This window comes from Aquarana catesbeiana, linkage group LG02, assembly GCF_042186555.1.
Source record: "Aquarana catesbeiana isolate 2022-GZ linkage group LG02, ASM4218655v1, whole genome shotgun sequence".
Taxonomy (NCBI): Eukaryota; Metazoa; Chordata; class Amphibia; order Anura; family Ranidae; genus Aquarana; species Aquarana catesbeiana.
Window position 1 is genome coordinate 412117017 of NC_133325.1, and position 26862 is coordinate 412143878.

Below are 26862 nucleotides of genomic sequence, written 5' to 3' on the forward strand. Positions count from 1 at the left end.
TGAAGACCAAAGAGCTGTCGAAGGACACCAGAAACAAAATTGTAGACCTGCACCAGGCTGGGAAGACTGAATCTGCAATAGGCAAGCAGCTTGGTGTGAAGAAATCAACTGTGGGAGCAATAATTAGAAAATGGAAGACATACAAGACCACTGATAATCTCCCTTGATCTGGGACTCCACGCAAGATCTCACCCCGTGGGGTCAAAATGATCACAAGAACGGTGAGCAAAAATCCCAGAACCACACGGGGGACCTAGTGAATGACCTGCAGAGAGCTAGGACCAACGTAACAAAGGCTACCATCAGTAACACACTATGCCACCAGGGACTCAGATCCTGCAGTGCCAGACGTGTCCCCCTGCTTAAGCCAGTACATGTCCAGGCCCGTCTGAGGTTTGCTAGAGAGCATTTGGATGATCCAGAAGAGGATTGGGAGAATGTCATATGGTCAGATGAAACCAAAGTAGAACTGTTTGGTAGAAACACAACTCGTCGTGTTTGGAGGAGAAAGAATGCTGAGTTGCAACCAAAGAACACCATGCCTACTGTGAAGCATGGGGGTGACAACATCATGCTTTTGGGCTATTTCTCTGCAAAGGGAACAGGATGACTGATCCGTGTAAATGAAACAATGAATGAGGCCATGTATCGTGAGATTTTGAGTGCAAACATCCTCCCATCAGCAAGGGCATTGAAGATGAAACGTGGCTGGGTCTTTCAGGATGACAATGATCCCAAACACACAGCCCGGGCAACGAAGGAGTGGCTTCGTAAGAAGCATTTCAAGGTCCTGGAGTGGCCTAGCCAGTCTCCGATCTCAACCCCATAGAAAACCTTTGGAGGGAGTTGAAAGTCCGTGTTGCCCAGCGACAGCCCCAAAACATTGCTGCTCTAGAGGAGATCTGCATGGAGGAATGGGCCAACATACCAGCAACAGTGTGTGACAACCTTGTGAAGACTTACAGAAAAAGTTTGACCTCTGTCATTGCCAACAAAGGATATATAACAAAGTATTGAGATGAACTTTTGATATTGACAAAATACTTATTTTCCACCATAATTTGCAAATAAATTCTTTCAAAAATCAGACAATGTGATTGTCTGGATTTGTTTCTGCATTTTGTCTATCATAGTTGAGGTATACCTATGATGACAATTACAGGCCTCTCTCATCTTTTTAAGTGGGAGAACTTGCACAATTGGTGGCTGACTAAATACTTTTTTGCCCCACTGTTTATATATATATATATAGATATATATATCTAGATATATAGATATCTAGATATATATCTATATATATATATATATAATTTTTTTTCATATATACATTTCTATACATACTTTATTGATTGTTGTTGTACTTTATTATTATATGTTTTTATGAATTTATCACCTATGAGGTAGTGCAATACCTTTCTTTCCAATTGTTTTACATATCCAGAGTATGTCACTCTTAAAAGAGCAGCTTCACTCATTTCCATTCACAGTTTTTGGCGCCATCACTTGTCACTTTCTATTCACACTTTCACTTTAAAGTTGAACCTTAAACTTAATAAAAGGTAAATAAAAGAATAAACATTTATCCACACTTGGTGAAAAATACTTTTATTCAAACTGGAATGTTGTAAATGTAACAGTGGTTGGAATCCAAATTATTGTGCACAAGGATTAGGGCTTAAAACAATATACACAATCTCAATAAAAAAAAAAAAACAAAAAAAACATTTCAATAAATAGCTAAACATAATTCACATTTTCTAGTTTTGTGTTTGGGCTTTCATAAAGGCTTTTTTTTTTTCGTTTAAGGTAAATGTATTTAATAAATGCAATACCCCCAAAGATGTTTAAGGCTGATGGATTGAAGAAATTTAGCAGTGCGTGGGATAGATGATGTTTTACAATGAGCAAGCTTCAGATAGCAGTGGATGTTTTACATATGCTTTATAAAAAGGTCATTGGCCTTCATTTTAAGCTCTCATAATATATATATATATATATCTATATACGTATGTAGATAGGTTCATTTTGGTCCTAGGTGGAAGCCTACCACTCCTCCGGCAGTTTGTAGCTTGGCGGGGAATGTCTGTCTGTGACAGGTTCACAAGCCTGTGTGCCCCTTTCATACAGCCCCAAACAATGCCCTTTTGATCCCTGGGGAGATTATAGGACTATTTGCACTATTATCCCTTCCAAAGCCACAGGCTGTGAATCTTCCTTGTGTCAGCACCACTGGGTCAGCTTAATTACATTAAGTACCTCACTGCATCCTGCCCTCGCCCTGAGTTGCGGTACTAGTTTTGTTGATTCATAGGACGTTTATAAAATGGGTTTGTAGCTTTAGAAGGGTCCAGCATACGGATAACACATTTGAAAAAGGTACAAAGTGCCCATGAAACAGTAGAAATTCAAAGTACATAGATTGTGGTGCTGACATTTTATAAACTGAACTAAAGTCAAGTTCAGTATATGCCAGTGATTCACCCAACCCTTTCAAAAATGAAAACATGGTAAAAATATCAGTGCCGTTATGTAGTGAACACTGGCCATTAATGTCTGTTCAGTGAGTTGCAGATATTTTTTGCGCTGTACAGGTCAAAAGATGTCCTATTACTAATAAAAACACCCACATACACTTACCTCATCCTTAATTATAGTACAGACTCAGTTCCCCACTTTAGAACACACATGCCTACCCACCTAAGACCTTATGATCCAGCTCACTGGCTGTGGAAATAACTGGAGGTAAAAAGCAAGGTACAAACCAGGGTTTGCTTATTAGAAATCCACAAAGTCCTATAGCCTGGGAAATTCCTCATTTTCTACGAGCAACATCCTCCATGCTGACTCTGCCCCACACTCCTACTACAAAGGTTTCAATTTCACACTCGTTTTCACCGCGGGCAATGCGGAAATATCCGCTCTCTCCCCAGTCTTTGCCCCATGAATTGGCAGCCAGCTGCAGGAAAGAGGAGATGAGAACAGATCAGGAACACACACTTCATTATAGGGAGATGATGTAGGTTACATGCTACATGTGCGCTATACTAGTGCTAAATAGTGTTAAAGAAGAAAAAAAAACTGAAAGTGACTACCAACAATTGCATAAAGTTGTTTATGCCCCAGTTACACTATATTGTCAAAAGTATTGGGACACCTTTACATGCACATGAACTTTAATGGCGTCCCAGTCTTAGTCCATAGGGTTCAGTATTGAGTTGGCCCGCCCTTTGCAACTATAACAGCTTCAACTCTTCTGGGAAGGCTGTCCACAAGGTTTAGGAGTGTGTCTATTGGAATGTTTGACCATTCTTCCAGAACCGCATTTGTGAGGTCAGGCATTGATGTTGGCTCGCAGTCTTCGCTCTAATTCATCCCAAAGGTGTTCTGTCAGGTTGAGGTCAGGCCAGTCAAGTTCCTCCACCCCAAACTCACTCATCCATGTCTTTATGGACCTTGGTATGTGCACTGGTCCAAATCATTTGGTAGAGGAGGGATTATGATGTGGGATTGTTTTTCACGAGTTGGTCTTGGCCCCTTAGTTCCAGTGAAGGGAACTCTTAAGGCATCAGCATACCAAGAAATTTTGGACAATTTCTTGCTCCCAACTTTGTGGGAACATTTTGGGGATGGCCCCTTCCTGTTCCAACATGACTGCGCACCAGTGCACAAAGCAAGATCCATAAAGACATGGATGAGCGAGTTTGGGGTGGAGGAACTTGACTGGCCTGCACAGAGTCCTGACCTCAACCCGACAGAACACCTTTGGGATGAATAAGAGTGGAGACAGCAAGCCAGGCCTTCTCATCCAACATCAGTGCCTGACCTCAGAAATGCGCTCCTGGAAAAATGATCAAACATTCCCATAGGCACACTTCTAAACCTTGTGGACAGCCTTCCCAGAAGAGTTGAAGCTGTTATAGCTGCAAAGGGTGGGCCAACTCAATACTGAACCCTACGAACTAAGACTGGGATGCCATTAAAGTTTACGTGCATGTAAAGGCAGGCGTCCCAATACTTTTGACAATATGGTGTATATATAAGCTATCAAAGTAGAATTCCTTTTTTAAGGAAAAAGTGATCAGCATGACATATGGGCAGCTATGATTTTTAAAGTAAAGCAGCAGCAATGGCAACCTACACCGTTCACTCAGAGAAGGATTCCTTTAAGCAGTATAATACTGTAGCACACATATTTATTATGCCTTGCCTAAACATAAGGAAATGAAATAAATGCATCATTACCCAATATTTTTGAATCTGTCCATTGGGTGCCAACTCTTCCCCCCACCTGGTAAAAAAAGACAATATTTAATACAAAAAAAAAATATTCCAAGCAATATCCATTTTTACTACATATTTTGCAGAGTTATACTGTAGCTTTGAGTGGTAAATGAATAATTTATAACAGTGTTTCTCAACCTTTTTTTCAGTTAGGGCACCCTTGAAAATTATGCATAATCTCGAGGTACCCCATTCTAAAATGTAAAAAAAAAACAAAAAAAACAAGTCGTTTTAGAAACCAAAGCAACATTCACACAAATAGGACACCCAATGTTAGAGGGGATTTACTCTTCCAAATCAAATACACCTTTGCACACCGGTAATGATTAGTATTCCAATGTTTCTCTTCTCCCTAATCTTCTCTTAGCTGACCCCAGTGTTGATGGAGAGGGGCAGAGGATGTTGTGCAGGCACCCTGATGTTCCCCTCATCAACCAATGACGTCATTGGTTGTCAGGACGCAGGCGGCTGGAAGGTTGTAATGGTGCACACAGAAAACTGCTCGCTTTGTGTAACTAAAAGGCAGGCTCCATTCACCCACTGGCTTGTATACAAGTTTGGGGCAATTTTTAGGCATTTTGCCAAGGCACCCCTGAAGAAACGTGAAGGCACCCTGGTTGAAAAAGGCTGATTTATACAAAGTTCATTCATCACTAATTTCTATCTCCTTTCTGCTTTCTTCTGCTTTAAAGTTGACAGCCTCAGCTCTGTACCTGTGTGAAGGGGGGTGTGTCTCTTCCCTCCAATCAGCTCTCAGAGCTCTCCAGATTGCACTCTGCAGAATGTGACTTCAGCTCTCCGCCCCCCTTTTTCTGAACTCCCGGACAAGCTTTATACTGTAATTCGGCACTTTGAACAGGTGTAGAGAAGAGAAGACTGCAGATGGACAGGTACAACTTATGTAGGAGGCTTGGTTTAATCTCTGTGTATCACCTGAGGCCAGTTACTTCACTGGGTATAAGTAAGTGTTTACAGCCACTTTAAAATATCATTAAAGCTGAATTCCAGAAACTTAGCAACTTTTCAAAAAGTGCAGCCATACTATCAGTTAAATCCAACTAGGTGCATGTCACCTGTGAGACTTATCTCTATTACTCATATGTGACAGATTTATTGCACTCTCAGAGAATACACTCCGACTGTGAGAGAAGGGAAGCACAGAGCAGTTATGACCGCTCCTCCCCTCTGCTGCCCATTCACTGAAGCCTTTGTATTTTGTGACTGAGTTCACATACTACAAAGGCTTCTGTGAACAGGCAGAAAGAGAGGTGGGCATAGCACCTCCAGCGACTCTTGCTCTTGATGGAGCTGAGACCACAGTGGGCAAGGGAGCTCTGGAAGTTATCTTCCTGGAGAACAATAAACCTGTCAGATGTAAATAATAGAGATGACTCTATGATGTGCCCGGCACCTCGTTGGACTTAACTCATGGTATGCCTGCAGTCTTTACAAAGTAGCTAGATTCCTGAAGTTCAAATTTAATTTTTTTTAATGCAAGTTGTGTAAGTATTTGAATTTGACTTGGTATTGCCTTTTGCAATCCAGTGTACAGAAGAGCTCAGACTGGGAGGGGAAAAGGAGCACAGGGAGTCAATCGGTTGAGCTGCTGTACTCATGTGGTAGCATGGGACATGCTGGTAGGAGGAGAGAGCAGAGTGTTAGAGGAAAAACTCATCAGTCTGCTGCTTCTTCTTTCGCTGCCCAGTCACAGGTTGGGGGAGGAACATAACCTTTAAGGCTCGGTTCACATGAGCCGCATGCGGCTCACAGCAGGGGTCCGTTGAGGTGCTGGTTCACAATTTCAGGTCGAATTTCAGCCTGAATTTTGGGCTGAATTTGGACCCAAAACGGACCAAAAGACGCACAGCGTTTTTCTGCAAAACGCACCGGACCTGCTGCGGAGATATGTGAACCGGCTCCATAGAGGGCCGGTCAAAATCTGCTATTGCGAATTAGATGTGGGGATCCCACAATTCGTAATGGTGTGAACCTTAATGTTACTGAGCTGCAGCAGTGAAAAATCGGATTTTCTTCCCTGCCAACAGGGCTGTGCTGTGTGGCAGGGCTGTGCTGTGTGGCAGGGCTGTGTAAGTCTCAGGAATGGATGGACAGAAATACAAATTCATTTGGCAAGTAAGAGAGCAACCTTATATGAATTTCTTCTTTGCCTTGAGTTTAGGTTAACAAATTTGCCCAAACCTCTTCTTGTACTGCTGCACTGTTCATATGTATTTTTGGTTTATAACTATGTATGTATATATATTAGGTACAGGGGTAGGTGTAGTATGCGCCTGCTTACTGGTGGCCTGTATTAGCCATAAATGAATTGTGTATGAGCATACCTCCCAACATTTTGAGATGGGAATGAGGGACACCTACACACAAACGTATGTAGGCATAGGACACGCCCCCTGCCACACCCCCTTAAAGGAGAATTAACCAAAAAAAAGGTTAATTAAATCCACAAGGACTTTTTTTTACCACTTTATATCGGCTTTTAAAATGTACAAATGCAGCCATTTAGAAATTAGATGAAAGGTTTAGCACTGGAAAACACTTTTTGATAGATAAAAAGTGCATTTTATATACAACTATATAGATCAGACCAAAATGAGGGACAAATGAGGCGGAAAGAGGGACAGAGGGACTTTGCTCCAAATCAGGGACAGTCCCTCCAAATCAGGGACAGTCCCTCCATATTAGGGACAGTCCCTCCATATCAGGGACAGTCCCTCCATATCAGGGACAGTCCCTCCAAATCAGGGACAGTCCCTCCAAATCAGGGACAGTCCCTCCATATCAGGGACAGTCCCTCCAAATCAGGGACAGTCCCTCCAAATCAGGGACAGTCCCTCCATATCAGGGACAGTCCCTCCAAATCAGGGACAGTCCCTCCATATCAGGGACAGTCCCTCCAAATCAGGGACAGTCCCTCCAAATCAGGGACAGTCCCTCCATATCAGGGACAGTCCCTCCAAATCAGGGACAGTCCCTCCAAATCAGGGACAGTCCCTCCATATCAGGGACAGTTGTCAGCTATGTATGAGCAGGACTACTCACCTGGTGACACTCCACATATTTACAGAGGCCTCTATTTTCATTAAAAAGCTTAAAAAATTCTGTCTGATGGCACGCTCATTGAATATTTTATGGTTATGGTTAATTATAAATGTAATATGGCCCTGTCTATGCTAATGCTTGGACAGTACCATGCCTGGGTGCTGTGTTACTATGGGGACAGGCACAGCTTGAGGTCAGTCTAATATCTGGGACAGAGTTAACATTAGAGAACATTCCTAAGTAAATAGCCAGTGTGGAATTTGCTGAGACTGAAGCTAGAAACGAGCAAGATCTTTTTAGACAATATATAGTAATCTAGCTCCTGTACCTTCCCTTTTAATTCTTTTAGTATAACAATACCATGAATGTTTTTACCGCTTTGCCTTTCCCTTGTTTAGTGTATGCATTGTCACATTCATGATATCATTCTGTATTTCTTTACCTGTTCTATTTTAGTGCCTACTATTCCCAGCCAGACATGATACCTTTGACATGGCCCAACATAGAAAGGGCAGTGCAGGATGTTATATAGTCTCCTTGGTGTGGACATAATGTTCAGTTCAAGACTTTGCATGTCCTTTTTGGCCGCCCGTGAGATTACTCTGATGCTTCCTGCCTCTCCCATCCGCAGATTTCAGGGACAGTAGCATTATGCTTATATCCTACTGTGAACTTTCCTTGCCTAGTACATTAATAAATGTCACTTCATGTCAAGTGACAAGATTGGGACATATTTGTGTAAAAAACGAATATGGGAGATATTTGTATGTTGAAAGCTTGGCAGTTTTGCCCTTTGTGTATATTTTTTCCTTAAAGTGGTGTTCCACCCAAAAAAAAAAAAAATGCATGAATGTGCCTAAAAAAAAAAAATTGGATTTTTTTTTAAACTCACCTCTAAATGGCTGTTGCTAGGGGGTTCCCCGTAGTCTGCCTCCTTCAGTGCCTGGCCTGGTGACATCACTTCCCCTCGGTGCAGGAAGGGCTCAGCTCTGCCCCCTCCCTCTTGTCAATCATCTGGGACACATTACAGGTCCCAGATGACTGAGCAGCCAATCACGGCGCAGTGGGTGCCCGGCTGTGAAGCTACAGCCGGGCGCCCACAGTTGCAATGCCGACGCCGCCGAACAGAGGGGGAGATGAGCGGGGCTTCTATCCCCTGCATCGCTGGACCCTGGGACAGGTAAGTGTCCGATTATTAAAAGTCAGCAGCTGCAGTATTTGTAAATGCTGACTTTTATTTTTTTTTAAATGGGAACTCCTCTTTAATGCATGTTTTTTTTTCCTGAAGTGCGTTGTATCTATAGCGCATATATGCACAATTTTATGTTAGCATAGCTCCCAACTGTCCCTGATTTCGAGGGACTGTCCCTGATTTGGAGCAATGTCCCTCTGTCCCTCATTCCTCCTCATTTGTCCCTCATTTTGGTCTGATCTATATAGTATATAAAATGCACTCCATCTGATTTCTAAATTGCTGCATTTGTAAATTCCAAAAGCCAATATAAAGTAATAGTAATGGTAAAAAAAGCACTTTTTTTTTTTGTGCAATTCTCCTTTAAGAGGGCGTGGCAAGGGGTGTGTCCTATGCCTACATACTTTTGCTGATAGGTGTTCCTCATTCCCATCTCAAAAAGTTGGGAGGTATGTGTTTTTTTTAACCAGTTGTGGACCTTCAGCCTGTTACACATACCCACAATAGTTTCACCAAAGTACACAGGGCATATGTAGCAAGCCCTGTCCTTCTACCCCGCTGACACTACCCCTGTTGTATTTGCAGACAATTCCTCACTCTCAAAATGTTAGTCGGGAATTGCTGTGTAAATACAGCAGTTGTAGAAGCTGCTGCTGTCAAAAAATGTCTGTCTGACACAGCGTATATAAACACTGTTCATTGAGATAGAGTGATACAAAGTAACATTGTTATTTTTATATGTACTCTATTTCATTCAGCTGAGCATCAAGTGGATGAGCTTGGATTTGCAAATGAGGTTAGTTAAAGCAACCTGACAATTTAACAAAACAGGTGAACCAACATCGTACACCCTCCCCAACCCGTTACCCACTTACCTTCAGGGATGGTGAACTGTCAGTGCCCACGCAGCCAGTCCCGCAGTCTGGAGATTTGAAATCCCCACTCTTTTCCCTCTTCTCTGTGCAGCGCTTCTGGGATATACCAGAGCAATTCTGATTGATCAGCACCTGCACAGTGACACACTGGACAGCACCATGGTAAACATGGCCTTGTCCCAACTTTTTTGAGACGTGTTGCTGCCATCCATTTCAAAATGACCTTATTTTTTTTTGTAAAATTATATATTTGATATCATTTCTTTGTTCTATTATGAATAAAATAACGGTATATGAGATTTGTAAATCATTGCATTCTGTTTTGATGTAGATTTTACACAGTGTCTCAACATTTTTGTTATAGGGGCTTTTTTTTAATTTTTATTTTTTTATGCTTTGTCTATGGTTTGCATAAAAAAAAAAAAAAAAAAAAAAGTTGCAAGACGAAAAGTAAGTTCTGCTTTAAAAATTATGTACAGACTCGTGGCAGAAATGTATAAACTGAACTGATCTAAAGGAAGTATATATGGTATGAGAGCTAAAGTGGTTAAGCAAAAATGTTGACGTATTTTGAGCCTAAGCAGGTTTTATACACACCCGGTATGTTTTAACTGCACCAAGTCAATGATTTTTACATATTATTTATGTAATGTAAAGTGTGCATTAGAGACTAACAGAGAACGTAGTGTGGTGGTAGTTTGTAGTAGTTTGATAGGTAGTAGTAGATAGTAGTTTGGTATGACTGGTCTATTTCCTCAATCACTCCCAGGGGCCAAAGCCATTTCCATGTATTAGAAAAACAGCACATGATGTACATCCCGTCTGCAGAAGTGGCAGCTTTTCTTATCTAAAACCATAGTTTCATATCTAAAGCCTACATGCTCTTTGTAAAGTACTTGCATTTAAAATGTAATGCAAAAACAAAAATTGCCAGTTCAATAGTTAGATATTTTGTTTCATGTGGAAGCCACATTTCTGCTCCCATTCATCTTACGGTCGCATACCTGTTGATTCTTCCAATAATGGTGGTGTGGGTCGTCTTCCTGCTGAACTTACTGCAGTGAATTTGTAAAGGCAGATCTGATGGCAGCCTAAAGATTTACTGCTGTTCAGATGCTCTGGGCTTCAGCAAAATGGCAGCCTCCAGCAAGAAGAAACAGGAGCCATGCTGGAGGCAATTTACAACACACACTCATTTTGGTAGCATAATTATTAATGTGGAATGTATGTTCCTTGCTAAAGAACATTATTTTTATCAAGTTGTTATGGGTAAAGTTCCACTTTAATAGCTTAAGGCGGAGGTCCGCTGAAAAAAAATTATGAAGAGCCAGCAGCTACAAATACTGCAGCTGCTGACTTTTAATATATGGACACTTACCTGTCCAGAGAGCCCGCGATGTCGGCAGCCGAAGCCAATCTGTCCATCGGCTCTCGGCTGCTGCCGCCACCATCCTCGTTAAGGGAATCAGGAAGTGAAGCCGTGTGGCTTCACTTCTCGGTTCCCTAATGCACATACGCGAGTCGCGATGCACGTCCTCTCAGGTCCCTGCTTTGTTCTGGGACCTGTTTATCTCCCAGAAGACAGCGAGGGAGGACAGAGTAGGCACCGGAAGTGGCGTAGGTCACCACGATCACCACGGTGATCTATGCCAGGAAGTGGGAGCAAATACCTGTATTAGACAGGTATCTGCTCCCTCCTCCCCCCGAAAGGTGCCAAATGTGACACGGGGGGGGGATCCAGAAAGTGAAAGTTCCATTTTTGGGTGGAACTCCGCTTTAAAGAGAACAGACACCCTAACCTAACAATATGGAGGGGTCCACAGTATGACTCCTTTTAAGCAGTAAGTGTTTGGCAAAAGGAAATTAATATAATAAACACATTTAATAACACAGTCAGAATCATCATTGTTTAACATATATTTCTTTAAAAATCATTTGATCTTGCAAACCCCCCCACCCAAAAAAAAAAAAAAGAAACAAAGTTAAATACAAGAGCTCAGAATCTTTTACAACTGGTACACTGCAGGTTTTGTCAGTTTCTGTGGAAACTCTACTGTTATTATAGCATCAATGGCATGTGCAATAGATTATAATCAAAGAGTATTTTATTGTATGCAAGTATGTTTATGACAGTATGCTAATACCCGCCTATATTTTTCCATATATGTAATAAACATCCAGGCTTAGCCAGTCTAATCCCTTACTCACCCAGTGATCTTTACAGAATGTGTCCCGTGACGACGGTACAGCTCTGGTTCTCCTGCCATTACAGGTGTGTGTCTATAGATTCCACTTTTGTACACAAAGAAATCTTCATGCACCTCCATTATAGCTAAAAAAAAAAGATATTTGAAACATTAGTTATACTGGCAGCATGGATGGTTAAGAATAAGGCCTCATGCACACTGGACGTTAAAATAACGTTATGAAAACGCCAGTAGCTTTGCAGTGAGTTTTTTAAACTTTTTTCAGCTTTTTTCAACGTTTTTGCAATAGCGTTTTTTAGCGTTTATTAGCGTTTTTTAGTGTTTTTGCGCGTTATCGTTTTTTAGCGTTTTTGTTTTTTCAAAATTTTTTTTTTTTTTCAATGGACCAAAAATGTTAAAAAATGTTGGTGAGCGACGTTTTTGAGTGTTTATCAATGTTTATCAGCGTTTATTAGCGTTAGAGCGTTTTTACAGCTGAAAAACGTCTCTCAGAACCCACTAGTTTGGTTATTTTTTTACACCTTAAAAACGCCTATGCCATTTGCTGCTCAAAAACGCCTAGGTGGGCATGAAGCCATAGACTAACATAGACAGGCGTTTTTAAGCTGCAAAAAATGCTCAAAAAAGCGGCTGTAAAAACGTCCGTGTGCATGATGCCTAAGAGAATAAGAGGCATTGCTGTCAACATGTGTGTATAACATGGCGTGATCAATTTTTTTCTACAGAGACTTGCATGCTTGTACATTTATATTACGACAACGAAATTTACTATGGAGGAGCTGAGCAAGAAGAAAGGATTGAAAACCTTTAGTCAAATAATAAGTGAGAGAATATTATTGTGTTCAGATGCTCCCCTGGTTAATTTAGTAAAAGCAGGTCCCCTGTACTACGTACCTTGTACTGGACCGTTCTCATATATTTCTTTCATTATTTCTTTTTCCTGCAGGCATAATAATATAGCTATTAAAATGGACATCAATGCGGCAAATGTCATAATTTATGGAAATCAAACAGATTCTTTATAGTCTGCTTTCTCCCACCCGCTGCACTTTCCTACTGACCCCCAAATAAGATGGGGCCTCAATGGCCACTAGCAAGGTCAAAGGCTTCAATACATGATCTTTTTTTTTTTTTGTTTGTTTTAAACAACTATCATAAAATATCTAATAAATCATAAATCTGTCACGAGAGAAATATAGGAGCTAATATAAGTCACTGACCTGAGACACATGCAGATAAGAATTCCTTCTCTGCATACTTATGCCAGGTTAGTGACTCAAGTTATAGAAGCGGGGGGGGCGCGTACACACGATCGACAATTCGGCCAGCAAAAGACCGATGAGAGCTTTTGGTCGGAAAATGCGACCATGTGTATGCTCCATCGGTCTTTTGCTGGCGGAATTCCAGCCAACAAAAGATTGAGAGCATGTTCTCTATTTTTCGGTAGGGAAAAGTTCCTATCCGAAAATGCGTTCGTCTGTATGCAATTCAAAAGAACCACGCATGCTCGGAAACAATTCAACGCATGCTCGGAAGCATTGAACTTCATTTTCTCAGCTCGTCGTAGTGTTGTACGTCACTGCGTTCTTGATGGTTGAAAGTTCAGAGAACTTTTGTGTGGCCGTGTGTATGCAAGACAAGCTTGAGCGTAATTCCGTCGGAAAAACAATCATAGCTTTTTCCGATGAGAATTCCGTTAGTGTGTACCCGACATAAGACCCCGTTCACACCTGAGTGATTTTCTGCTTGAAGCTTGTAGCTCTAAAAATGCTCAACAAGTAAGATCCCATTCATTCCAATGGCCCCTTTTCACATCTGAGCTTTCTGTCGCCTGAAACAAAAACCTGTCGCTCAAAAAAGATACATTAGCTTCTTTTTGGCAGATTACAAGCGGTTTTGGCCCCATAGATATCAATAGACATGCCTGACCTGAGAGTTTTACAAGCGTTTCCTGCTCAAATAGCAGCTCTTCCCCCCTAATTTCCTGATCCTCTCCTCCCCCTAGTGCTTTCTATTGGCCAAACAAAAATGTTTGAAGCTGTAAAATGCTTGTAATACACTTCTAAAATGCTTTAAAAATGCTTGTAAAAAGCTGCAAAAACACTTTAAAAATGCCAGAAAACGCCAATAAATCGATGCGCTCGGGTGTGAATGGAGCCTAAAACCCTGAATGGGTAACCACAGCTCCTAAGAGAGCACACTCCATGTCTTCCTACTGACAAATGCAGCCTCATTGCATTTGTTGGTCAATAGGAGAATGCCAAGGCTAGAAAGAAGTGATCAAAAAATGTGACCAGGAATCTGCTGTAGCCAACTGTGCCCAGGAATTGGTGATCCTGGTGCCCAGTGAAAATCATGTTCCAATAATCAGGAGCCTTTTTTTAAAGTGAATTCCAGGTATTGTTTATTTTGCATAGTTACATCTCAGTTTCCACTTTGGACCAATGTAGGTATGCACGTTCCATATCTGATCCCTGTGAAAGTGGAGAATCACTGCAGCAGCCGCAGCTTCTACAGTAATTCTTGCTGTTAACTAAGTGGCTGCATAGCAACCATAGGGGGTCACCCACTCGACATGTGAGCCAGTCAGAGAACACCTTCTATTTTTCTCAGTGAATACAAGGTGTTCTCTAATTGGACAAGGTAAAGATTGCGATGTCAACCCCCCCCCCCACCACCACCACCACCACCACCCCCCGCCTCTCCACCTCATCCAAACAGAGAATGCCTTTCATTCATTAGGAAAATGCAAATCATTCTTTGAATGGTGCCAAGTGTGGAAGCCCCTGTGGTAGCTATGCAGGGTGGTTGCTTGGCAAGGGACTTGAAGTAAACGAGGATCACAGTAGTAGTGAGAGCTACTCACATGGCTCAGCAAGGGATGGAATATGCTTGAACCTATGTAACTCTACAAAAAAACTAGCATACCTGGAATTCAGCTTTAAGGGTTCGGATTCTCCTATAAATTCTTTCTAATCCATTATGGTATATAACAAAGTTTTTATTCAAATTTGTGGGAGCTAAAAAGTGTGTCTGTTTGAAGAGATTTTCCTTTGTCACTTTGTAAAAAATGTTTTATTGGATCTAGTCTTATGATGCTTCCAGAAACTGAGCAGTTCTGCAGAAAGACTTACATTGGATGCCAGGCGGTAGGCTGGTGTAGACTGGTAGATCTCATTTGATGAAGCATATGGGTTTGGGCAGTGAGCAGTGGCCTGTCTCTTCCCTCTTCCCGTGGAGCGGCTGTGCATCATACATGGTGCAGGCGCTCCATTTGTATTTTGAACTGAAAATGGGTAGCAATCCTCCGTTACAACCCTGAAGGAGAAATACCATTTTTTCAGAAAAGCAGATTGAATACTCAAAAGACCTGTAAAATGTTAATGAGATTAAGAACAAATAATAGCAAAAGTGCAGTCCAAAAGATTAAGAATTATTTTGCATAATATCAGATTAAAAGACAAGAAGAATTTTCAACTGTGCAGATTCCGCAGTGGCAAAAATCGGGTGAATGCAAAGAATGGCATGCAATACATTTAAATAAGAACTCAAGCCAAAAATAAAAATATAGAACTGGCCATTAACAGATAAACTAGCAAAGCCAGCCTTTGCTAAAATATATTCCCATTCAATCCAGCGATTTCCCCTGTAGTACTATGTCTGCCTCCAAATGTCCTCAGTCTGATAGTCAACATGATTCAACCCGTTGAAAGTGACTGGACAGTGAAAGGAGAAGCAGCAAAGTAATGAGCTCTCTGTCACTCTATTTTCTATACTTATTAGCATGCTTTTTGTCAGCACATGTACTAATTGGATCCCTGTTCTTCTTCTTCCGCTAATGCCCTGTACACACAATTGGATCTTCCGACAACAAATGTTGGATGTTTGCTTGTTGACGGAAAGTCCGACCGTGTGTATGCTCTATCGAACATTTGTTGTCTGACTTTCCACCAACAAATGTTGGCTAGCAGGTTATCAAATTTTCTGCCAACAAAACTTTTGTGTTGTCGGACTTTTCGATCGCGTGTACACAAGTCCCTCGCACAAAAGTTCACGCATGCTCGGAATCAAGTACGAGCCGAAAGCGTTCGGTCTTGTAAAACTAGCGTTCGTAATGGAGATATCACATACATCTTGTACGTCACTACGTTCATAATTGTTGGCCAACATTTGTGTGACCGTGTGTATGCAAGACAAGTTGGAGCCAACATCCTTTAAACAAAAATCCACGGTTTTGTTGTCGGAAAGTCCAATCGTGTGTACAGGGCATTACACTCCAGCCCTGCTGTACAAGGACTGCAAGATGCTGATACCAGGTCAAATTCCAGTACTTAAAATGCTTGTATTAAAAAAACTGATTTAATAATGTATTAAAGGTTTTAAAGCTGAAGTAATATTTATTTCTAATTTGCTTACGATTCCGCTTTGACTATTTCTGAAATAGACTCTTTTTATCCAGGTATAGTTACTATAGTTAATGTTATAAATAATATATATATATTTTATATTTTATATTTAAATATAAATGTAATACAATCAAATATTTTTGTAAAACTAAATAATCAGGGTTATTATGTCTAATTTAGAACAAACCTTGAATGATATTGATCAAAACAAATGCAATTCACTTACCCTCTTCTTCTGAGATACCACCATGCTCCATCCACACGGCCCCCTCTGCATCCCTGTTGGTTTTTGGTGTCGCAAGAAATGAGATTTTGAGGAGACAGAGCAGGAGTCATATGACCCATCGACTGAATAGAAAGTCTATCAGAGGCAACAGCTGATGAAAGATAGTCATAAATGCAATGAGTTTTAATTAGCCTTCTATGCCAAGCCACTTTAAAAATACCACTTATTATATACATACATACATATTGTATTATTGATATCCAAAACGTGTGATCAACATACACAATAACAAAAGCATGTATACAGTATTATGTTCTTGGAATATCCTTGGATTTTAATCGATATGCTTGTACTATCTCATGATTTCCTGAAGATGTCACAATTTCCCTTTCTTCTTTTGCTCTTATCAACTACATAGTTAATATTTAGCCTAGAACTATGCAAAACATTAAACTATGAAAGTCAAGTGTGTGCAACATTTGATCTAATTTTACACCAAATATTTGCCACATTTGCATAGACTGTTCAACATTGTATAAGATTCCTCAGAGTAGAGCAGGCATAGAAATCATCTGTACTGTAAATCAAGGCAAAACAATAAAAAAAAAATACTCTAAGCATAATATGCATCTAAACTGGCTGCGTAACAGGTCAGCGCAATTTAATAATAATAATTTTTAAAAACGCAAGCTTTCTTTGAAAACTCTTTAAATGCTTATGCAGGCACTGTGCTTGGAAAATACTGCAACTATAGAACCATATCCTCTAAAATTCAGGCACATGAGCAAGAGGTTAAAAACCATGCCTGCCTAAAGTTTTTTTCTTTTCAGCACATCCTAACTAGGCTTAAACAAGGAAAAAAAATATCTTTTTTTTTCTTAATATAAGGTAAATTATGCTGTCAGTGAATGAGATGCTACGAAGATAAATAAATTATATATATATATATATATATATATATATATATATATATATATATATATATATATATATATATATAAAATGTATTTATCTTCGTAGCATCTCATTCACTGACAGCATAATTTACCTTATATTAAGAAAAAAAAAAGATCTTTTTTAAAAAAATTAACTAAAAATTAACCTTTTATATATATATATATATATATATATATATAATATATATATATATATATATAAATAATATATATATATATATATATATATATATATATATATATATATATATATATATATATATATATATATATATATATATATATATATATAAATAAAAGGTTAATTTTTAGTTAATTTTTTAGGTTTAAATTTTAGCAAATTTAATGGCTATTGATTTTTTAAAAATATCATGCTCTCCCTTATACAGTAAAATTCTTCTTAAATAGTAACAGGTCTAATTAAAAAAATGTCTAAGCTTTATCAGCAATGTGCAGTCATGTTATTGATAGACTTCTTGCTGCAAGGGTTAAGTATACCTGAAGGTAACTTGTTTGTGTGTGTGTGTTTTAGGATGGGATCACACGAGGAATTGCACAGAAGCGCGCTCGCATTCCTGTGCAATTGGAGTGAAGTGCGTTTTCTGCCCGTTCATTTAAATGGCCTGAAATTGCCCTGCATCACACCAAAAGTAGTGCATCCACTAATTATAAAAATGCACAGCCTTTGCTATCTGCGTTTGAGGTGTCGTTAACTTTACACTGATAATCGCTGCAGATCGTAGACATCGGGACAGCACGTTTTGAACGAGGTGTGAAAAGCGCACATAGAACACGGGTTTCCTGAGATAGAGTTGGAAAGGATTACAACACCTGTCCCCCATTAGGGAGATGCACCCTCTATATATGTCCTGGTGACCATTATCACAGAAAGTAAAAGAAATTAAAAAAAAAAATGAGTGGTCACTACAAGGGATTTCCCTCACTTTGGAGGGATTTCCTCTTACTTCCTGTTTTTGGACATGAAGTGAAATCTCCCAAATAGGACACACATGGCAAAATAAAAGCTGGCCGGGGTTATAATCCTTCCTTACTCTATCCAAACTTGAAAAAAGTTTGCCTTCAGCTCTACTTTAAGAACTGTGACTCAAATGTTCAGTTCCTTCTGATTTACCTCTGTTATGGGTATACCATTTTCTCTGTGCATCAAAAACTGTACATTTCAGGTTACATTTTCAATACTTTTTCAATATTTTATGTGTGAAATGTACTAAAGGCATATGATTTCACTATATTAATACTGTTAGAGGTCTATTTATCAATTTTCACCCAAGATTCACCTATTTTTCACAATGGCTCTTAGGGGAAGATTGAGTGAATATTGGATAAAAGTTGTGTGAAATCTTGACTAAAAACATTGATAAATAGACACCTTTTTTCACAGAAAAAAGTTTCAGAAATATGGATACCTGCAGTGGAGAATGCCCAGGAACCAGCACAGTTGCCTTGATCAAGTGGCTCATGGATCATCCCTGGCCACTTATCTGCAGCATTAAAGTGGGATGGAAGAACATCATTGTCCATGTTTACCTACGTAGTGGAGAATTTAAGAGTCAGCACTGCAAGAAACAGCATGGAGAACATCTGCCATAATATATACATAATATAATCTGTGCAGAGAAAAATCCATGTCAGAAAATGCAAATCAAGATAGGACCAAGACCACTTCCTTACTGCGCAATACATAGTCCAAGATATAAAAACGCACTTCTAGCAGCAAACAAATAAATGGAAATCCTCCATGTGCCACTCACCCCAACTGGGAAAGGAAACCTATATGGCAACTGGTTTTCCTGTGTCCTATACAAGCCTCTCTTCATAGATATACAGCTACCTTAGCAAAATAACTACACTGCGAACCTGGATAATGGAGATAATGGATTTTAGCACTTGTGTTTGTTGTTTTTACCATGTATCATTGCCTTTTGCAGATAAGGTTGTTATGGTGTGTGAAGTATAAGTGATCACCCCCCAGTGCCACCAGCTGAATGCAGAAGCTTAATAGTGTTACGCAGCACAGGGACCTGGGACACAGTACGGCTGCATAATGATTTACTCAGGTAGTAAAAGCATTTTATAAATCATTAGAATAAGGTAGCTCAGTCTGATTGTTATGAAATCATTTACAACCCTGCTGTGTTGGTTATTGCTCTAGAAGGGAGTGGATCTCACTAAGAACTGTTCCTTTATGACGAGGTCACCAATGGGCCTACAGTGGTTTCCGTATGGGGTTCTGTGATACTTTTTACAAACCTTCAATAAGCACTCTATTTACATTTGCTGTCTAACATAAATTTCAAAAGTGTTCTTTGCGCAAAGCTAGATGCTACAGCTCTACGTAGCACTACTTATTTTTAATGTTCATTTCCACCCCCTCAATATGTCATTTTCATTTTTAGCCTAAAAACAGAAACATATTTGCTTGGATCTTTAAAAATATGTCAAGTATTTAATAGTGACGTACATTCTGGGAAATGGTCAAGGAATTCCTAAATAGGCAGACATTCTGAAGCATTATAGGGTCTAATCCTATGGGTCCTGACTGAATTCACTTGTCCCATCACAAGGAATTTTCCATTCTCTTGTCTCTGGGTAGACCCCCTCCTTTTCTTTCCTCTATTGGCAGGATGGTAAAAAGACGGGTGTTCGCTCAACAGTAGCCTGCAATGATTTTCCTCTTTCTACTATTCTTTATTCCGAGTGGAATGGTACTTCCTAAGTAGAAGTTGCCTGAAAAAGCTGGCTTAGTCACATTCGCATTGTGCTTCCCTGTCGGGGCCTGCCAAAAATCACACACTGACCCTAACCTCAGGAAAGAGCTATGACTGGAGGAGGGAGAAACTCGGCATTCCAGTGGCATGTTAACATACTAACCCTTTGTGACATGACAGCAATACATTCCACTCATGCTTCCTAAAGTGGACCTGGCTACGCAAACCTATTACCTTTCTCCACATGCAACTGAGAGAACTGTCCTTCATGTTTCACTAGCACTAAGTTGCTGCTGTATCTCTCTCTATCTATCTATCTATCTATCTATCTATATATATATATATATATATATATATATATATATATATATATATATATATATATATATATATACAGTATATATACTGTTTTCTCAATTTTTCCAAAAAACAAATATCCCCAGAAATGGTCAGCTAGTTTATTTTAAAGCAACTTTACCTCTCCAAAAGGATATTATCTCTGGAATTCATAAAGAGTGTCATACACATTCTTTAGAATTCTGTTGTGCCTCCGCATATAAAATGTCTGTGCTTGTGACAGATTGTGCCTGTTGGAAAAAGGTACTTGAATTTGTTGCATGGAGTCTGGCACTGAAGCCATACCAGTCCCTCCATCCTCCCTGCAGCTCAGTAATACTGAGCTCCCTGCCTGTCCACTGGACATGTCCAACAGACTGGTAAAGTAGTTGAGGAGTTCTGCAATTGAGTGTACAGAGCTTCATGGGGATTCCGAGTTCCCAATCAGGTCCCCCTCCCTTGTGATTTACAGCGGATGGCAATGGGTGGATACCACTAGATAGAGTTGGTCTTAATTACCTCCAATTTCATTCTCTACAAATTTGGGGACATTTTTTTTAACTAGTTGAACACATAGTGACACATTGTGAAAGTGGCACAAATAAGAGTTACTTGAATCTGTTGCACATGTTGGAACTCTTAAAGTTAGATTATGGCCAAAGCTCTTTTGGCTATACTTCTTCTATGGATCACAGGAGTGCAGTACGTTATGCACTCCTGTGATCCATTTTCATCCGATAGCGGGCTAAAGCCCTCTGTCAGCTGACTTCACTTAGCCGGTCCATGCTGGGGAAAGACCCTTACTTTACAGTCGGGATCCTCTCAGATTCTGGACTAGCAGCTGTCTCAGCCTCTTAGCTGTGCTGCTGGGAGACTGGGCAAGCCCCTCCCTCCCCTCCACAGCCTAGTGCTCCAGTAAGCACTGGAGGGGCAGAGCAGTGAGCAGTGACTGACAGTTACAGCTCTCTGCTCAGAGTAGTGGTGAGAACTGAGTGATCAGTGGTGTTTAATTGCTCAGTTCTCAGTGCAGAGGTGGCAGGGAGTAGATGCAGCATCAGATCGATGCTGCCTCCATCTAGGTGAGTATAAAGTTGTTGTTTTTGTGTTAACCAAAATGTAAATGTATTTTATTGGGATTTTATGTGATAGACCAGCACATAATTGTGAAGTGTAAGTAAAATGATAAATGGTTTTCCAAATTTTTTACAAATAAATATGTGAAAAGTGTGGCATGCATTTATATTCTGCCCCCATGAGTCAATACTTTGTAGAACCACCTTTTGCTGCAATCCCCAAGTCTTTTTGGGGATGTCTCTACCAGCTTTGCACATCTAGAGAGTGACATTTTTGCCTATTCTTCTTTGCAAAATAGCTCAAGTTCTGTCAGATTGGATGGGGAGCATCTATGAACAGCAATTTTCAAGTCTTGCCACAGATTCTCATTTGGATTTAGGTCTAGACTTTGACTGGGCCATTCTAACACACGAATATGCTTTGATCTAAACCATTCCATTGTAGCTCTGGCTGTATGTTTAGGGTTGTTGTCTTGCTGGAAGATGAACCTCCGCCCCAGTCTCAAGTCTTTTGCAGACCTCTTCTAAGATTGCCCTGTATTTGGCTCCATCCATCTTGCCATCAACTCTGACCAGCTTCCCTGTCCCTGCTGAAGAAAAGCATCCCCACAACATGATGCTGCCACCACCATGTTTCACAGTGGGGATGGTGTGCTCAGGGTGATGTATAGTGTTAGTTTTCCGCCACTCATAGCATTTTGCTTTTAGGCCAAAAAGTTCAATTTTGATCTCATCTGACCTGAGCACCTTCTTCCACGTGTTTGCTGTGTCCCCCACATGGCTTCTCGCAAACTGCAAACGGAATTTCTCATGGCTTTTTTTCAACAATGGCCTTCTTCTTGCCATAAAGGCCATATTTGTGTAGTAGACAACTAATAGTTGTCCTGTGGACAGATTCTCCCACCTGAGATGTAGATCTCTGCAGCTCCTCCAGAGTTACCATGGGCCTCTTGACTGCTTCTCTGATTAATGCTCTCCTTGCCTGGTCTGTTTAGGTAGACGGCCATGTCTTGGTAGGTTTGCAGTTGTGCTATACTCTTTCCATTTTCAGATGATGGATTGAATAGTGCTCTGTGATATGTTCAAAGCTTGGAATTTGTTTTTTAACCTAACCCTGCTTTGTTCACTAAGGTTCCCTAACAAACCTCTGAAGGCTTCACTGAGCAGCTGTATTTACACTGAGATTAAATTACACAGAGGTGGACTCTATTTACTAATTAGGTGACTTCTGAAGTCAATTGGTTCCACTAGATTTTAGTTAGGGGTTTTAGAGAAAAGGGGGCGGAATACAAATGCACGCCACACTTTTCACATATTTATTTGTAAAAAGTTTTTTTTTAAAATGTATAATTTTCCTTCCACTTCACAATTATGTGCCACTCTGTGTTGGTCTATCACATAAACTCCCATTAAAATACATTTACGTTTTTGCTTGTTACATGACAAAATGTGGAAAATTTCCAGAGGTATGAATACTTTTTCAAGGCACTGTATATACAAAGCTTAAAAAATATACAGAAACCTTGCTTGTGCACCAGGCCACAAAGAGAACCTCTGGCTGGAAATCACTAGTGTCCTGCTTACTTTGAATTAATCAGAAGTAAAATTAAAAGTAGCATACTTACGTGCATCTCGTTCATGTTCATCACTGAGGAGGAGGGCTTTGTGGTTCCTAATCGATACTGGATACCTTCATCTAGTGTCATACCCCAAAATTGACTGTAGTTCCCAGCATTCCAGCTTCAGCAAAGGAAACAAGGTACAGTATTTATTTTAAAAGATATGAATGATAAATCAGAATTTTTGTACACAAAAAGGGAGCATGTAGCATGTTTGAGCTCTCTTACCCATATGAGCCTCGATTAATGGCTTCAATAATTCTTGGGTTGATAAGGCATGCGTTCTGCTCACAGTGCCAGTTACCATCATTGGTGCATGTGCTAGAAAAAGATAAAAGCTGAGTAATAACATGTCATACATATGCACAATACTTGATTAGATTTAATTACTTTGATAGCATTCATTTCTTTGACCTACAGCTGTCCTATCAAGAAAAAATACTTCCCCAGTCTTTAATAATAAACCATGGCATTTCTCAGAATCAGAGGGCATGCAGTAAAGTTTATCTGAACCTGTACGGAATTCTCCCAGGCCTAATAGAGACAAACTAGTCTGTAAACATTTATAAATATTTGCTAAAAAAAGCAAAAAGTCCCTTTTAAGAGGAAGGACACGCTTCCTATTACAATCATTGTCAAAACAACATTTTAGTATTTCAGAAGCCAAAACAGTTTTTAGCTTTGGATAGAATAAGGGATCATTAAAACCCCCATCAAGTTTTTTTATGCTGTCTGTGTCCCATTGGGAAACCTTTTTCTTGTCTTGAGGCACAGCAGGATGCGACAAGAAATCTCTCAAAGTAGGGAAAGATCGTTGCCATCAAAATAGTGCCCCCATTTCTTCCTGTCCCACTGACAAATCAACATTTTTCAGTTTACCCCACTTTCAATACCAGTATCACTGGTCACCAGGACAAATATGAGTACATTTTTACAGCAAGACAACACAAAGAACATTAAAAATCATCAATAAATAATGTTGAGAATGGTCTGAGAAGTAGTAAATGTGGACTGCTTTGTCTGCTACAGATGGGAAATAGAGAACCTTGGAATTCAGTAGGCAAACCTGGTTCCTATTCTGAATACCACGGATTTCTTCTACATCTGCTGCTACTCTATCTGTTAAGCTACTACTCTATTTCCTATCACTAGTAGCACTCAAAGCACTCCAGAGTTTCCATTACCATTACTTCCTTCCCCTAATGAATCTTTGTCTTTCCTTTGTTGATTGCTCTAATATAGACCATTCTGTAGAGTTACTAATGAGTTGGCTCCTTGAAAATTGTTATAAGGAAGGCCTGCATGGATGGGGAGCTGCCAGATAAACACACTAACTAAACTGATGACCAAATACAAGAACATATCCCCACCAAATCCTTTGCTCAAAAGTACAGCACTTCTTCTTTGTACTATTAAAACAATAAAAAAAACTTTCTGAGGTTCTATCTCTTCCCTGCTCTATGCAATATGAAAACAATTGGCTTTAGATACATTTTAATTGCATGTAAGATTGGATACCACACAGGCAGAGTATATCAAATTCACAGAAAGCAGTGATTTATATAAACCCACAAAAGCCTTGTGTAGGGTATATGGTGGTCTTACAGACTCGCTTCATTGGGAGATACTGGATACATTGCAGTCATCAATTGGTCGTTTTAAGGTAGGTATATTAATGTGACTAACTCATACATTATGGATTTTCCCCAGCAGTACAAATAATCTGAGCAATAATAGTAGTGATAGGGTTAACAAGCAACAGTCAGGGGAATCCAATAAAGCAGTAACATCACTTTTCTGCCAGTATTGCCCCATTAACATGGCCTGCACCTAATTAATGAAAGCCTTGCACCAGTTTTGGTACAGGTATTCAGGTAGTTCTTATTACCACTACTTTTAGAGTCTGTGATAGATTCTATAAGAATTACTTCCAGTTCAACAGATAAGCAAACTGGTGGTAATTAGGACCAACTCAAAGTTGGCGAACAGAGAGAGGGGTGTTGTTCCATCATTAATTTATGAATACGTTTGTGTTTTACATTTACAACATTGGTCCCTAGGACAAAGGCCACCTGTGTGCTATCAACCAATGAGACAAGTCACACTAGACTGAGAGTGGGTGGAGCCTGATGGGGAACTCAGAGATTAATTCCCCATCAGGTCTGCTTTGCCTGTGATTGACAGCGGATGGCAGTGGGCAGACCCATAGCTGCTATTTAGTCAAAGAATGTCTTTGAAATAAGCTCACTGCCATACTCTGTCAATCACAGGCAAGGTGGACCTGATGATGGCTCCACCCAACATCTCAAATTCATGGCTGCTGTGCGTGCTTGATGGATAAAGCCACAGGAGGAACTTCGAGACTAGTTCTCAATCAGGTCCTCATTGCCTGTGATTGACAGTGCATGACAGTGGGTGAATTCCAAAGTCACTAGTGGACTGAATAGTGGCTATGGATCCACCCACTGCCATCCACTGTCAATCAAACATAAAGCAGACCTGATAGGGAGCTAGTCTCTCGATTCCTCATCAGGCTCTAGTTTAAAACTCCTCGGCCATGTGCCTGTTAGTATGGCTGTGCAGAGCCCGGTGAGGGAGCGAGCAAGCGCACTGAGGAAGGAGCGCGACAGGTACATGAGTCAGGTGCAAGCACCGTCACTTTTGAGGCTGAGTCCTGATGAGTTCCCCAGTGTGTTTGTGTGAGAATAAACTGATCAACAGTACTCTTAAGAGGAGAATGATGAGAGTTGAGGATCATGCTGTCAACCTAGCATTCATAATGGGTAATTTGGCAAGCTATTGGATCATTTATTATATCAGATGAACGATGCCCATGCATGGCCAGATTAATGACTTGCCCAAGAGAAAATAATGGGATTAGAATTAAGCGTACATGGAGAAGGTGAGGTAAGGGCTAAGGGAGAGGGTTCCTGGTACATAAGTTGCAGACAAGTGACCCAATTATGCAGGTGCTTAAAAGGAAATTAAATGTAGTCTCAACTTTACCAGCCAATTAGTCAGGAGTTCATAGTTATGCACATAGGGAAATGTAAAGAAGCATGCATAATAAGTGGTCTAAAGATATTCTTGTGAACAGTATCGGCAGTTGTTTATCTACAGAGCTTTGAAAAAGTATTCATACCCCCTTTTCACATTTTGTCATGTTACAACCAAAAACGTGAATGTTTTTTATTGGGATTTTATGTGATAGACCAACACACAGTGGCATATAATTGTGAAGTGGAAGGAAAATGATAAATGGTTTTCAACATTTTTTACCGTTTAAAAATTTTATTGTGTTTTCTTAAGGTTTAACAAAGGTCATGAAATAATATCATACATGTTAGTACAATGCAATGAAAAAATAAAATAAAAAAATAAAATTATAGTAATGCTTCTCTTGTGAAGAGTATGAGACAAAAAGTAAGGAGCATTCCATTATACAATACTTCATTTAATATATTAATCTTATGCTATGATTTCAGCTATCACTAACAGCAAACATAAATAATAGAGATTAAAAGATATGAAAGTGTAATAAAGAACTATAGCAGGGTTAGAAGGAGATTTGTTTGATATAGTGGGTCAAAAAATAATATGGGATAGTTAGGAGAAATGAATAGACTTTTCCAGGGCCAAGTTCCTCCAATATAGCTTGGCATTATCTGGAGATAAAGCAATATTCCCAACTATACCAAGTGACCTTGCTTTAACAGGATAAACTAGTTTTTAAAGAAGGAGTTAATTAAACAAGCTTTGAGGTAAAAGGATGAAAGAGTGGGGAGTGAGGATTGTTTCCAGAGGGGATCACTAGTCTAAATAGTAAATTCTGGATTGAGCTTTATGGTGAGTTATAAGTCAAATGTGCTCAGGGAAGTAACAATGTATTATCGAATCCCGGA

The 26862-nt window shown here is 39.9% G+C and overlaps 1 protein-coding gene across 1 annotated transcript in view; it reads right to left on the bottom strand.

The window, feature by feature from the left end:
* Nucleotides 1–1589: 1589 nt before the first annotated feature.
* The window catches only part of TINAGL1 (tubulointerstitial nephritis antigen like 1), an 83401-nt gene continuing 58128 nt past the window's right edge, over nt 1590–26862 (bottom strand). Inside the window, exons 4-12 of the mRNA XM_073615412.1 lie at nt 23189–23281; nt 22967–23081; nt 18631–18751; nt 16248–16398; nt 14750–14933; nt 12510–12555; nt 11617–11740; nt 4243–4288; nt 1590–2956 (exon numbers count right to left, since the gene is read on the bottom strand). Of these exons, the coding sequence (XP_073471513.1) occupies nt 2813–2956; nt 4243–4288; nt 11617–11740; nt 12510–12555; nt 14750–14933; nt 16248–16398; nt 18631–18751; nt 22967–23081; nt 23189–23281 (1024 nt within the window). The 3' untranslated portion in view covers nt 1590–2812. The remainder of the gene's footprint in view (nt 2957–4242; nt 4289–11616; nt 11741–12509; nt 12556–14749; nt 14934–16247; nt 16399–18630; nt 18752–22966; nt 23082–23188; nt 23282–26862) is intronic.